Source organism: Myotis nattereri, assembly GCF_964212035.1.
Source record: "Myotis nattereri genome assembly, chromosome: 15".
In the NCBI taxonomy this organism is placed as follows: Eukaryota; Metazoa; Chordata; class Mammalia; order Chiroptera; family Vespertilionidae; genus Myotis; species Myotis nattereri.
In genome coordinates this window covers 2,019,599-2,032,825 of record NC_138090.1, presented here as the reverse complement: position 1 = coordinate 2,032,825, position 13,227 = coordinate 2,019,599, and the positions used below count along the sequence as shown (strand labels likewise).

At 61.0% G+C, this 13,227-nt stretch overlaps 1 protein-coding gene across 1 annotated transcript in view; it reads left to right on the top strand.

Annotated features, from left to right (window-relative positions):
* ABCC12 (ATP binding cassette subfamily C member 12) overlaps positions 1 to 9,926 on the top strand; it is a gene marked incomplete at its 5' end in the record, with an annotated part of 32,552 nt that extends 22,626 nt beyond the window's left edge. The window contains 8 exon segments of the mRNA XM_081107012.1: positions 1,689 to 1,875; positions 3,078 to 3,167; positions 4,732 to 4,921; positions 5,549 to 5,708; positions 6,569 to 6,647; positions 7,438 to 7,551; positions 8,950 to 9,114; positions 9,221 to 9,926. Of these exon segments, the coding sequence (XP_080963138.1) occupies positions 1,689 to 1,875; positions 3,078 to 3,167; positions 4,732 to 4,921; positions 5,549 to 5,708; positions 6,569 to 6,647; positions 7,438 to 7,551; positions 8,950 to 9,114; positions 9,221 to 9,313 (1,078 nt within the window). The 3' untranslated portion in view covers positions 9,314 to 9,926.
* Between the last annotated feature and the right edge of the window lie 3,301 nt (positions 9,927 to 13,227).

Sequence of the window (13,227 nt, the reverse complement as noted above, 5' to 3'; positions counted from 1 at the left end):
GGGTCCTGGAGAGAGATCTGGGTGGAGGACCCAGGTGACATTTTTATTGGTCCAACCCCAGTGAAGATGCTCATCGTTTCTGCACATTCACTGGCCAGAGTTCAGTCACATGGGATCACCTAAGTGCAAAGGAGGCTGGGAAATGTAGTCCAACGGTGTCCACTGGCAGACCAGAAAACGGAGTTTGGTGAATCTAGCGTCTCTGTCACTTAGATCTCCGGTGGTTTTGTTTCTTCTGACTCCCAACAGGTACTGAGGGCCTTCTGAGCTCTTCACAAGATCCTGGGTGACGAGTGTTTGTTTTTTATCTCTTCCTTCCCTAAAGGCCCGACACACACTTCAACGCTTGCATCTAATTCTCTTTCCCTCCCTGCCCTTGGCCACCCAGGATCTCCATGGGGCTTGGCATCCTCGTCTTTGGTTCAGTCACCAGCTAGTCCTGCCACCAGCGTGACTGAAAGTCATGCGTCCACAGCCCCGCACCACACAGGGGGCCTCCCAGTGTCTGTCCGATGCGCCGCTCCCGACTCCCGACAAACGGAACAGGTCTGGGCGCCATGTTCTCAAGGCCTCGGTGAGGCTCCGGGGGGGCGGAGCCCTGCGTGACTGACGGGTCTCCCCTCCTTCAACACCCTCTGGCCTGTCGTGAACTTTCTGGAGCCCTTTCTGGGAGAAGTGCTGCTGCTGCCAACATACAGAAATGCTAACCACGCATGAGGCAGAGGCGTGGGGTCAGACTCCACTTTGATCCCCGCCAGGGATTCTGCGTCTGCAAACCTACCCGCCCTCACAGCTGAGACCCCGGGTGACGATGGCCAAGTCCCTGAAGCTGTCAGTGGCGTCTGTAGGTTGTATAGCGACACCACAGAAACACCATGGTGTCTGCAAGCATCTCTGGCCGAAGCTCCGGGGACCGGCAGGAGGAGGGGCCGCAGAACCCTGCCCGGCTGGTCAGAGGGGCCTCGGAAGAGAACCCCTGAGCAGCTTTGGACAGGAGGGAGCAGCCTTGGACAGGAGGGAGCAGCCTTAGGACAGGAGGGAGCAGCCTTAGGACAGGAGGGAGCAGCCTAGGACAGGAGGGAGCAGCCTTAGGACAGGAGGGAGCAGCCTTGGACAGGAGGGAGCAGCCTTAGGACAGGAGGGAGCAGCCTTGGACAGGAGGGAGCAGCAGAGCCACAGGAGGGGACGTAGCTCTCTGGGTGGGGGGCGGGGGGGGGGATAAATGTTGAAAGGCTTTCATTTCCCCCCAATAGTTTCTACCAGCTGTCCCAAGCAGGTCAGGGAAACTTCAGTGGCAACTGGATCCCATGTCTCTCTTGGTTACGGTTAGCTCAGTTCGGTTAAAATTTCCATCCTGAATGTATTAAAGACACAGCCCCCCTCTCTCCCCAGGGCTGGGCCAGGTCAGGCTGTGCTGAGTGCACGTGTCCGGCAAGGGGAGGGGGCGGGGCGGGGGGAATGAGGGGGGTAGGGTAGCTGGGAAGCACCTGGTCTGTTCTCTTACACACCCTCTCCCTTCACCTCTGTGCCCATGACAGCAGATTTCAAAGAGCGAGGACAGATGTCCGTTTCTGTAAAAGCGCGTTCGCCCTTGAGGAACGCCCTGGCCTGCCCTGCTTTCTCCAGAAGCCCGGACCCTGATCCACGGCCGCCCCCCCTGACCCCGTCTGCCCGTCTCCTCATTTCAGGTTTAAGATGCTCAACGACGAGAACTCCAGCCACCTCCTGTACTTCAACTGCGCCCTGCGCTGGTTCGCCCTGAGGATGGACGTCCTCATGAACATCGTCACCTTCATCGTGGCCCTGATGGTGACCCTGAGTTTCTTCTCCGTCAGCGCCGCGTCCAAAGGCTTGTCGTTGTCCTACATCATCCAGGTACCGCCTGGTGTAGGGGAGGGCTTGGCCTGGAGGCTCTCGCATAGAGTGCGCGAGGGCGGGCGGGCCTGAGAGAAAGCACAGCTTCACAGCTCGAATGGGGTCAGTGGAGAGCGCTTAGCGGCTCGCATCGCTCAAAGGCCTGGCGACTGGGTGGGCCTCCACCGTTTCCCGTTTCCTTTCTTGTATCAGAGTCTCCTGTTCTTGTCTTTCATCTTCCCTCTGGGAACTTGCCTTAGCCTGGCCGTTTGGCCATTCCATTGACTTGTGCGTATGGCAACCCTATGTCCAGATGCTCAATTTCCACCCACTCTCAGGGAGTGTTTGAAAGAACCCCCTTTTAGGCGGCTGCCTATGTATGTTTAATGTCCCCGAGTGTATTAACGAGAGGTCCCTCCCTCCCAGGGCCGGTTCTTTTCTTTACCCGGTCCCTGCGCGTCTGTGCCGTGGGCTGCGTTTGTAGGATTCTTGATCCATTTGTGCTTGAGGAGGGCTGGGCGGGCAGTGTTCAGGGTTCCCCTGCTTTTGTGTGGCCTGGAGGGGTCTTCGCAGGCTGGCCTCGCTTCAGGTGTCAGCCGTGGGCAGGGTGCCTGTGCAGGCGTCAGCTATGGTTAGGGGTGCCTGTGCAGGCGTCAGCTATGGTTAGGGGTGCCTGTGCAGGCGTCAGCTATGGTTAGGGGTGCCTGTGCAGGCGTCAGCTATGGTTAGGGGTGCCTGTGCAGGCGTCAGCTATGGTTAGGGGTGCCTGTGGGTGACCTTATGAAACCACACCCCCAGTCTGGGCCCAGATTCTCCCACTTGGGAAGCAAGCAGCGGGGCTTGGTGCTTACTTGCACCTGATGCCCTGTGATGCCTCTGGGCTGCGGGGAGGATAAGGCAGGGAGGGCAGGGAGGTACGGGACACCCCGGGGCAGCTAGGGGCCCATGGCTGGCTGTCTGCAGCCTGGGAATCCGGCTCCCAGCCCGCTGCTCCAACCAGGAGGCGGTGATCAGGTGGAAGGTGGGGGGCTGGCTGTCACCATCTGGAGGCCAGGGAAAAGCAAGCACCATGTTTCTAAACACAGAGGAAGTGTTTGAAGACACACACACCCACCACCGAGCCTCACTGCTGGCACTTGGCTGGGAACCAGGCTGCTGGGTGAGGTGCTGGGAGGGCGGGGTTGGGGGCCGCGGGGCCTGACGGCTGCTTGCTCTCGCCTCAGCTCAGCGGGCTGCTGCAGGTGTGCGTGCGCACGGGGACCGAGACCCAGGCCAAGTTCACCTCCGTGGAGCTACTCCGGGCGTACATCTCGGTAAGAGGCCGGTGGAACGTGTTCACCGGCAGATTCCTGGGCTCATCTGATCTTTTTACACGTGAAGGGATCTTTTTAAAAACTGAACTCGGACCACAACCTCTCTTCTCAAAACCCATGTTTACAACACCATCCGAGGTCCCTGATGTGGACAGAGAGGTTCTTTCTTAAAAGCAGTTTGCTCAGGGCTGTTTCTGTAGAAGAGAGAAGTCGGTGGCTTACCTTAGGCTCACTCTTCTAAGAAAACTTTTATGCCCAACTTACAAATGAAAAGAAGGCTAGTCGAGTCTAGTGATCGCTTTTAAAGGCCTTTCAACAGCATTTGGCCCCTTTACAAACTTAACTAAATACTTAAAAACTGCATTTTAAAATGTAATCAATTACCTTTCCTTTTAAGCACCCAGTTATCTGACTTAACAAACACGCCCCCTGAGGTTACACGCAGCTAAGAAATGCGGATTTAGGCAACTCACTTACAGCTTTGACTTTGCCCAACAATGCCAATGCGATATATAAACTTACAATCATGTTTAAAGAAACGATTCCATTATGATTTTCAGTTAGAGTCACAGGTCCAAATGTTACTAATATTATGAAACCTTAAAACACCAAACATTCAGATTCCTTAAACTAAAAGTATGACTGTGACATGCTGCTTCTCTGAAATACTTTTACTGTTAATCCTACATCTTCCATGGGTTCCAAACACCGTGAGGAAACACAGCCGTCTCCTTGGCTGGGGCTGGCCGCCACCCCAGGGGGCACCTGGGGGCCTGTTTCTCGCCCCCAGCGGGAAGTCCTTAGCTTCGGGGGTGGGGCGCTCTGTCCCTACTTACACGGCACGGACTCTAATGGCCTCTGAACCGACAGGCTGCATTCCTGCCCCCTTCCTGCTCCGACCCCGTGGGGACTCCAGACGCAGAGGCTGTGTCGGGGGAACTCCCAGGCCTCCAGGCGGCCCGTGTCCCCTGGGTGACCCAGCTTCCAGGCCGCGAGGGCGCGCTGCGGACACGTGCCCGGCCCCCGGGACCCCATGAGGCGTCCCCTGTAGTCGCCCAGCGACTCTCCAAGCTTCAGCCACGACGGTTCTCTCTCTTCCTCCCCGCGCCCCAGTCTGTCCTGGCCGCCGGGGAGACCCTGTCAGATCCCCGTGTGGCGGCGCCTTCTCAGCACCCCTGCTCTCAGGCCCCTGCCCCTGCTGGGACGCGCATCCTACACTCCATTACACGCCTGTTCTGTCTTCGTGCCGTGTCCTTTCCTCCGCACCACCTTGTTCCCACGGGAAGGGGAGCTTCGTGAGGGCCGGGCCCTTATTGACAGAGTCGGCCGACAACTCTCGTACCTGGAACCATGCGAGCGAATGGAGGAGCGGGCGGAGGAGCTGGCGGAGGAGCTGGCGGAGGAGGGGGCGGAGGAGGGGGCGGAGGAGGGGGCGGAGGAGGGGGCGGAGGAGGGGGCGGAGGAGGGGGCGGAGGAGGGGGCGGAGGAGCGGGTGGAGGAGCGGGCGGAGGAGCGGGTGGAGGAGCGAAGGCGTGTATTAACCGTCATGTCCCCTGCTTTGCAGACCTGTGCTCCTGAAAGCGCCCAGCCCCTCCCAGCGGGGCCCTGTCCCCAGGACTGGCCCAGCCGCGGGGAGATCACGTTCCGAGACTATCGGATGCGGTACAGGGACGGCACACCCCTCGTCCTCGACGGGCTGGACCTGCACATCCGGAGCGGGCAGACGGTGGGCATCGTGGGAAGAACAGGCTCTGGTGAGAACAGCTCCGCGGTGCTTCCAGGTCGGTCCCTGCACGCGCGGCGGCGCCCCAGCCACAGGCGGCCGGGCTCCCCTCGGGTCTCTGCTGTGAATACGGTTCCGGGTTGGACGGGTGTGTGGAGTTGGAAGCAAACACACACCAGTTTTTGAATTAATTACATGAGGACCATTCTGGAGAAACGAGACCCAGAGGAGGAGCCGTGTGCACAGCCACCGCGGCAGGGGCGATCAGCCGTGTTGGGGCGATCAGCCGTGTTGGGGCGATCAGCCGTGTGGGGGCGGGTCAGCCGTGTTGGGGCGATCAGCCGTGTTGGGGCAATCAGCCGTGTGGGGGCGGGTCAGCCGTGTTGGGGCGGTCAGCCGTGTTGGGGCGGTCAGCCGTGTTGGGGCGGTCAGCCGTGTCGGGACGGTCAGCCGTGTGGGGTGGGTCAGCTGTGTGGGGTGGGTCAGCCGTGTTGTGGCGGGTCAGCCGTGTTGGGGCGGTCAGCCATGTTGGGGCACCGCTGGGCCCGGGCGCGGGCAGTTTCTGGCTGCGCACCCTCATGGCGGTTCCCTGCCTGAAAAGATACTTGGACACGATGGGAGCGTAACCCGGTGTGTGACCTGCCGTCCCCGTCCCCAGGGAAGTCGTCGCTGGGAATGGCCCTGTTCCGCCTGGTGGAGCCGGCGGGCGGCACCATCCTCATCGACGGGGTGGACATCTGCTCGGTGGGGCTGGAGGACCTCAGGACCAAGCTGACCGCCATCCCCCAGGACCCCGTGCTGTTTGTAGGTACAGTAAGGTAGCTGTTTGGATCGCTGTGCATCCCTATTTTCCGAGAGTGAAATCAGACCGCAAGGAACTGTGGGAGGCGCCCATGGCGAGGCCGGCCGGCCAGGCTGCTCTGCCCGGGGGGGAGCAGTGTGCCCAGGGGCTGGCACCGGCTCCCCAGGGAGGCCTGGGAGGAGCCGCGAACCAGGGCCCTGAACACGACGTGTAGTTTACAGACCCGTCGCTAGCAAGCAGGACGCTTACACGCGGTGAGCAGAACCCTGGCTCATGCCTGCAGCTCAGCGTCCTATCAGGGTTGGCAACAGCCACTCTGGGGAGTCCCTGTCCGGGCACTCACACAGCGGTTATCCACCCGGAACTGTGTCAGCATGAAGTTCCCGGACAAGCACAGCAGGTGGCAGCTTCTGCGGGTTCCGGCCGGCGTGCAGGCTCAGCCGGCCCCTCTCTCGGTCCTGCGAGCGCAGACCCTCTCCTGAGAGGGACGTCTCGCCCCCTGAGCGCAGCGGCCACACTTAGTGTTGTATGGAAACACCTTCCCTGCACAGACTCCCACCCACAAATGGGCTGCCCACCTCTGGCAGCCCGGGACTGCAGGCAGTGGACGCAATGGCCCTCACGCTGTTCCCTCCCCTTCCTGTCTGCCGGGAATCTGCAGGTCGATCTCGCTGGGGCTGGGGCCAGGCCGCTCTCACACCCCCTTGGTGGGCTCTGTGGGTCCCGGGTCTCTTGGCCTGAGGTTGGTGTTTGATGGGCCATCGCCCGGGGCTAAGTGAGCCCTGCCCCGGAGCCACTGGGCCCTGACCGCCGCCTGCTCCCCCCCCCCCCCCGGCTGCGGAGCCTGCTCCCCAGGCCTCTCCGTTCCTCACACAGGTTCAACCTGGACCCCTTCGGGAGGCACACGGACGAGAAGCTCTGGCAGGTGCTGGAGCAAACGTTCATGCGAGACACGGTAAGGCTCGGGCTGTCCCGGCGAGTCTGCTTCGCCTACGCTCCCGGCACCTGGCCCAGGCTGACATGTGACAAGCCCTGGGCCAGCGTCTGGCCAGGCTTATTTGTTGGCCCCACACATGTGAGGGATACACGCCTTGTCGACGTGCTACGATTAAAAGCAGCAATAGGCAATATTAGGTCTCTGCCAGGAGTCAGCCAGGACCTCCACCTATGTCACAGCACACGGGCCTGGCTGCCGCCTCCTCTAGGGATGCAGAAAGGAAGCCTCGGGGAGGTCAGGTGCAGGCTGGCGAGTGGCAGAATGGAGCCTCGAACCCAGGTCCACCTGACTTAGAGCCGAGGGAGGGCCCAGCGGCTGGGCCGTAGCCTCACCTGCCTCGGGAAGCAGTAAGCCCGGGTGGAGAGGGCGTGGCATCGCCAGGGGCCGCGGGCAGGAGGCTGGCGTGGCCGCCTGTGCAGCCCACGGGCCGTCAGCGTTTCTATTCCATCCGCGGAAGCGGAAGCCCTGGAAGGAGTTAATCCTGTCTGTGCTCCTCGGCCCATCGGGCCTCATCTGCATTCTCCAGGCGCAGCGATGGGGTGAATCACGCGGCGATTCTAAATGATCAATGTCCGCCCACTCCCCGCCTTCCCCTGGAGCCGCTTGCAGTGCTGAGCGACTGTTGTTTTTCGCTTTCTTTCCTGCAGTAAAATGAAGCCGCGGAGGATGCAGGAGGAGGGGCGATCAATACAGACGGCACAGGACGCTTCCACCGTCTCCAGCGCCAACGGCCTCCCCTGTCTTACAGATAATGAGGCTCCCGGACGGGCTGCAGGCCGAAGTCACGGAGAACGGCGAGAACTTCTCCGTCGGGGAGCGGCAGCTGCTCTGCATGGCCCGGGCCCTGCTCCGGGACTGCAAAGTGAGGGGCCGCGGGGGAAGGCCGGGTTGGGTCAGAGGCACTTGCCGCAGCGCCCTCCACGGGGGGGGGGGGTGGGGGGGGTGGGGGGGGCGGGGTGGGCGGGCGGGGGGGGGGACGGGGCACCTTTGTCCTTCAGCGAAGAGAGCCCTGAGCCCTTGGAAAACCGACCCCTTTTCCTTAAGACGAAGTCGAGAGGGGAAACTGGGCGAGAGCAGCATTTCCGCAACGGCACCTGCCTCTCTGGCCGGTCGCTCCCGGGAGCCCCGCTCTGGGACTCTCTCCGTCCCCCGCTGTCCGGGTCTGAGAAAGCTCCCTCCCAGCGTCTTCCCTTTGTCCCTGAGGTTCGGGGCCTGTACACAGGGCCCGGGACAGTCAGGAACGCGAGGGTCTGAGGATGGCAAAATGCCTGCTGGTTCTGCGTAGGGACGGGGACAGCCCGGCCTGCGGGCGGAAGGAGGGGTGCTGGTGCCTTCGTCTCTCATCCCTGGGCCCTGGGCGAAGTGGGGCCTTGGGTGTGCTCCCTACGTGCGCTCACGGCAGGAGGGGCAGCCCCTCAGGGCCGACTGCCAAGCAGGGAAACCACCAGAGCCCGGAAGCTGATCGCTGTAGCCAGGGCCGGGCGGCCTGGCATCGTGGAGGCAGGATCGTGCCCCGGCCCCCAAGAGGCCCACGCCCTGGCCCCCGGAACCGTGTGACCTCACTGGGAAAGGGGCGCCGCCTAGTTCACTAGTCGAGGGTTCTGAGACGTGGAGAATCTTCCGGATTCCCCCCCCCCCCCCAGGGCCTCATAAGAGGCGGGAGAGGAGGAGATCTGACGGGGGGGGGGGGGGGCGGGTGGAGGTGAGAAGGGTGCCGGGAAGTGGCCGTGGGCAAGGAGCGTGGGCTGCGTCTGGAAGCTGGAGAGGCAAGGGCCCGGTTTCCTCCCGAGAGCCTGCAAAAGGAACGCGGCCGGACAACACCGTGACTGTGGGACTTTGTGTTTCCAGTGCTGCGAGATAATGCATTCGTGCTGTGTTAAGCCTCTGAGTTTGTGTGAGTTTGTAATAGCAGGAAGCTCATGTGAGTGTTGTTGTTAAACTGCATGCTGACTCGCTGTTAGCGTGGGAGACAGTCCCGGGTGCTTCTTGCTACCGGTTTGCAGGATTAGAATAAACCACTTCCAACGAGGAGTTAAGACTACAATCTTGTTCCCCAGCCAGTCCCTCTGAAGAAGATGAAGGTGGTGTGATGTGACTCTTATTTTTGCCATTCCTTTGCTAACCTTTTGAGATGGATACGGAGTACATTACTTTTCAGTCTTTCTAAATCAATCAATCAGTCAATCGGGATAAGACTATGAATGTACCTCTAGGCACAGCTTTGGCTCACTGTGGCTTTCACCACGTTTCTTCCTCACAGATCATTCTCCTAGATGAGGCCACGGCCTCCATGGACTCCAAGACCGACAGCCTCGTGCAGAGCACCGTCAGAGACGCCTTCCGAGGCTGCACAGTGCTGACCATTGCCCACCGCCTCAACACGGTCCTCAACTGTGACCTCGTCCTGGTCATGGACAACGGGAAGGTACCGCGGCCGGCCGTTGGCGTCCCCTGGCTTCAGTGGTTTGGGCCCCTTTGGGGGGGGGGGGGATATTCTCTGACATACGCAGCTCTCCTTCCCTGACTTCCAGGTGGTCGAGTTCGACAAGCCCGAAGTCCTTGCTGAGAAGCCAGATTCTGCGTTCGCCATGCTCCTCGCAGCGGAGAACAAAGTCCGAGCATAAAGGGCCCAGTGGGCTGAGAGGAGGAGGAGGACCTCGATGGGCCTGCGGGAGGAGGGCCCTCATCCTCGCAGGCAGCCCTGGCCACGGCCCGCCCACCCCGACCAGGCCGAGCTGAGCAGAGGCCCACGCCTTCTGACCTCACTGGGCAGCCTGGGCTGGTTGGGTGGTGAACAGAGGTAGACGAAGCTAGAGGGTTAACAACTGCCCCTCACACCCTGAAACCCCAAGGGCCCCTCACTGTCCTCATCAACACCACCTCTGTGCCTGAAAAATAGCCACTTGCAGTTAAAAACTGGTCAAAGTAGAACGGGCAGATTCCTGGGAGGGAGTGTGCAAAGGTCCCTGCCTTGCTGTCAGGAGGGGAAAGCCGCGCTTCCTCCCGTCTGACTTCTGTCCACACGTCCCTGAGTGTGAGATGCGCAGTAGCCACGCGGGCCTGTAGCACGAAAGACGGATTACAGTGTTTAGCAGAAAACCTTTAAAAAAATCATATTGCATGTGCCATTTGATCCATGACAATAACCCGGAGAACAAGATGCTGGAGTTCCTCTATAAATGACACTTTTATAGCTTCTCTGTCGGTCATTAAAATGCGGTAGGAAATGAACCCACCCCGAAATGCCGCCTTGCAATTATTTCCCTGCGGGTTCCGGCGTCTGCAGCCCCGTCTCTCACAGACCCTTGCTTTCTCCATGGGTTCCGCAGGAACCCCACCGCTTTCCCACACCTCACGGTTGGCTGTGACGGAGGCAGCGCCGACGTGTTCCCAGGAGCCCGGGAGTCGGAGCCGCTAATTCACGGTGACGTTGGGATAGAAACAAACAGATCGGACGGGCCCTGTGCCGTGCTTGCCAAGGGCCGCCACAGGGACTGTCTCTCTCCTTAGGATCGAAGGCCCAGGGAGCCCTGGTTCCCGGGGAGCAAGGGTTTCCCCGAAGGTGCACGGCAGTGAGGACTATCTCCCCCTCCCAACCCCCGCTCCCTGCAGCCTGCGGTCAGGAGGCCTCAGAACTCGCCCTCAAGTTAACAGACCTGAAAGCGGCCCAGGATTGTTGGTTAAAATGTAAAATGCTCTTTGCTAAGAGCTGGAATCACACTGGCCAGAAGAGCAGTATTTAAGACGAACTGAAAAAGACAGGAGGTCACTGGGGGCAGATGCACTGATCCAGGAAATCCCTTCTCTTTCGGGCGAGGGCCACCTCTGGGCCAGGCGAAATCTGGCCCTAACACCCGCACACAAAGGCCTGACTCCGTGACCTGCACGTTCCTGCTCCCGCTGAGAAACGGCCCCTCTGGTGGGACCGGCATCAAAGGGCCAGACCGAGGTCGTTTCCGTGGTTTCAGGCTGGCCTTCCCCTCAGCGCCAGGCGCCTCTGGGCCCCGGGCCGCCTCCACCCGGGGAGCCACACCCCGGGAACCTCCGCGTCTCACGTGTCCTTCACAATCTTTTCATTATGTTAACACACAGCCCCCCACGGTCACCCTCTTGGCGCCGCAGTCGGGCGGGGAACGCACTGACCCCCACCGTCTCCAGATCTTTCTCATCATCTCATCTGCGGGGGAATGATGAGCCCCCCGCCCCCGGCGCGGGGACCGCGATTCTACGTCCTGTCTCCTGGAAGTGGGCACCTGCCTTTTCGTGACGGGGCCGCTCCCCTTAGCACCGTGTCCTCGAGGCTTGTCAGCATGTCCCCCGCTGTGGGCACCCGGGACGTGGGAGCGGGCCTCGCTGTGCCGTGACCGTGTGCTCCAAGCTGAGTGACTGGGCACCTTGTCCTGTGCTCCGGCCTCGCCTTTCTCTTAAGGAGGCAGCGCATGGCACCGCGGACGGCTCTGCACAGGAAAGACGCTGTTCTGCCGCCTCGCCACCTTCCCTACTGCGGCGGCGTTTTAAAAAATATGTTGTTATTGATTTCAGAGAGGAAGGGAGAGGGGGAGAGAAACATCAATGAGGGGGGAAATCACGGATCGGCTGCCTGCTGCACGCCCCACACTGGGGATCAAGCCCACACCCAGTAGCCCTGACTGGGAATCGAACCCTGACCTCCTGGTTCATAGGTCAACGCTCAAGCACCGAGCCACGCTGCTGGGCCCAGAATGGAACCAGGACTTGAGCTGAACGAAGGGGAAGTGGGGTTTTTCCTTCCTGGACGGTAGCAATCTGTGGGCAGGCCCAGTCGGCAGGCCCTTGCCTGCTGCAGAACTTCATGGGGACAGAGAGAACATTCCACGGCTCCCAGGCCCAGGCCCAAGTTCTCAGGTGCCTCTCTGCTGCTGGGACGTCCAGCCCCGTGCTCACGGCTGACCCCCGCCCCGGCCTGTGCTGCATCCTCACCCCCGTGATGAGCACCTGCTCGGATGCGCGGTCGGGGCACCTTAGATTCCCTACGAAACGACCCGTTGTCTAGCCCGGCAGGCATCGCGCTGCTTCAATGCCTCCTGCTCTGGAATCGATCCTGCTCAAGCCACGTCCTTGGAAAAAACTCCCCAGTCATTTTCCATTCATCTCAGCGCTGAGTTTCCTGACATAATTGCGGGCCTGGGTGCCTCTGCCTCTGGTCTCACAGCTGGAGGAGGTTGGCGCCTTCCCCAGCCCCCCCCCCCCCCCCCCCCGCCAGTGCGATGCATATCACTGTCTCTGGGAGGTGTGATCCCCTGGGAATCGGCTTATCCACACGCCGCACCTGCAGTGGGAGAACAGCGGCTCCAAGCAGGTCCTGTGACGCAGATGATCCGGTCACCTGCTTCCTGGCAGACGGAGGCCAAGTGCAGCCTGCCCAGGAATTAGAACTGTGATTCCCAAAGAGTGTTCTCGGGAACCCTCATCCCTCAAGATGAATGGGGAGGCAAGTCAAATTCATGGGGAAAGGCCTCAGACAGCTGCCCCTGCTTGGAGACGTGCAGTGCACGTTGGCCGTGTCTTGGCTGGGTTTCCCAAGAGCATTTACTGACACAGTCTCCCGACTCCTAGGGGTGGGGAATGAGTGGGGAAGTGAGGCAGGAAGCCGTGGGGTGAGCTGTGGGGCGCCCCTGGGAACTGGAGCTGAAGCCCCGCCATGTCACAAGCCTCCAGATGGGCGGGGGCAGGGCCTGGGGCTCCTCAGCGCTGAGCTTCTCCCTTTGTTCAAAGAGCAGAAGCCTGGGTTAGCCCCTTGGGAGCCTACAGATTTGGTTTAAATCCATCTCCCAGAGACGCATGAAGAGCATGAAAGGAAAACCCCAGGTTAGAAGTGAAAAGAACGGAGGCACTTGCCAGAAAAGAAAAAACAAAAGCAAAAGCCCCCAAGCAAGCTGAACCCACGCATTCCCGCTCCTGCCCTCTGGCGACCCTCAGCCCGGGTGCAGGTGCTCCCGGGACCTGGTGCCCCCGGCGGGTCCGGGCTGAGAACGCCCTTCCCTTCCGCACACAGTTCACCGGGTCACAGCTCTGGGCTGGCTCCAGGGAAGAGGACAGGAGGCTGTGCCTGTCGGCCTCCCGCTTCCCTCACATCCCCTTCCTGCGTGTTCCAGCCCACTCGGCGCCACGGAAAACTACATTTCCCAGACTCCCTCGCTCCCTGGGAGGGATGAGAAGAGCCAGTGTTTCTCCCTCTGCCTCTGACAGGGGCTGCGGCTCCTCCAGGGCGTCACCTTGTTCCAGGTACTTCCCAGCAGTGGCCGCGGCCCCGGCTCCACCCGGAGGCCGGGCTTCCGGACACTGCAGAGGCCCCCCTAACCCCCTAAGAAGATAGTGACCTCCCCCCTCTGCTCTCTCCGTCCTCTGCGTGGCGTCCCGGCTCCTGCACTGTCCGCATTCCCCTGCCCGGGTTACATGCTCTTGCCTGGAAGGCCTGGCGCTTCCTGCTGTTCCGACGGGTCCTGATGGGAGCAGTGCTCTGCCTGCGGCTTGGGGACCCCTGGCCTCTGCGACGAGA